Source organism: Fukomys damarensis, unplaced genomic scaffold (assembly GCF_012274545.1).
Source record: "Fukomys damarensis isolate Sample0158 unplaced genomic scaffold, DMR_v1.0_HiC HiC_scaffold_34, whole genome shotgun sequence".
Taxonomy (NCBI): domain Eukaryota; kingdom Metazoa; phylum Chordata; class Mammalia; order Rodentia; family Bathyergidae; genus Fukomys; species Fukomys damarensis.
The window spans coordinates 13392837-13393556 of NW_022900946.1; the positions used below are offsets into that span (position 1 = coordinate 13392837).

The 720-nt window shown below is 47.1% G+C and overlaps 1 protein-coding gene across 1 annotated transcript in view; it reads right to left on the bottom strand.

The window, feature by feature from the left end:
- Rmi2 (RecQ mediated genome instability 2) overlaps positions 1–260 on the bottom strand; it is a 6352-nt gene extending 6092 nt beyond the window's left edge. Inside the window, exon 1 of the mRNA XM_033758743.1 lies at positions 9–260. Within this exon, the coding sequence (XP_033614634.1) occupies positions 9–83 (75 nt within the window). The 5' untranslated portion in view covers positions 84–260. The remainder of the gene's footprint in view (positions 1–8) is intronic.
- Between the last annotated feature and the right edge of the window lie 460 nt (positions 261–720).

Genomic DNA, 720 nt, shown 5'->3' on the forward strand with positions numbered 1-720 from the left:
GCCAGCACCTTGAGCGGCGGCGACCGCGGCAGCCGCACAGCCGCTGAACCGCCGCTGGTGCAGGAGTCAGTAGCCGATGCCATTCTACGCTGCGCTGGTTTCCCGCCAATTTTGATAGACAGCGAGTCTTGGTCTGTCGCCACCAATCAAAAATGCGCTGGCGGAGCTGACCAATGGCCGGCGTCGGGAGACGGGACTGCCGAGCCGAGCAGCCATCTTTTTTGCCTCTAAAAGCGCGCATGCGTACATAAAAGTAAATAAACGCCCCCAAGCTAGGAGCTACTGGAAGAAAGGAATTAAAGTGAAAGCCGGGAGGTAAAGAATTTCCTCTTTCAGTGCTTCTCAAAATTTGGCATGCATTCAAGTCACCTAGAGGATGTGATTATCTTACTTAGTGTTGCAGCCCAGTCCTCTGAAGTAAATACTGGTGAATACTGAGATGGAGAATCCTTGTGTATTGTGAGTGAACATGAATTGAATCAGGAAAAAATTGTAAGGTGATGGATATGCTGACTGCCGTGATTTGATCATTACACAAAGTTCCCACGAATCAGAACATCACAGCGTTTCCTAAAAATATGTACAATTGTTATGTGCTAATTTTAAAAATCCAGAATAAGAAAAAAAAGTCTAAAAAATTCTCAAAGGTAGCTGAACAAGGGCTAGGGATTTAGCTCAGTGATGACGCCTCGTGCCCCGCAAGAGCAAGGTCCTGAGTTT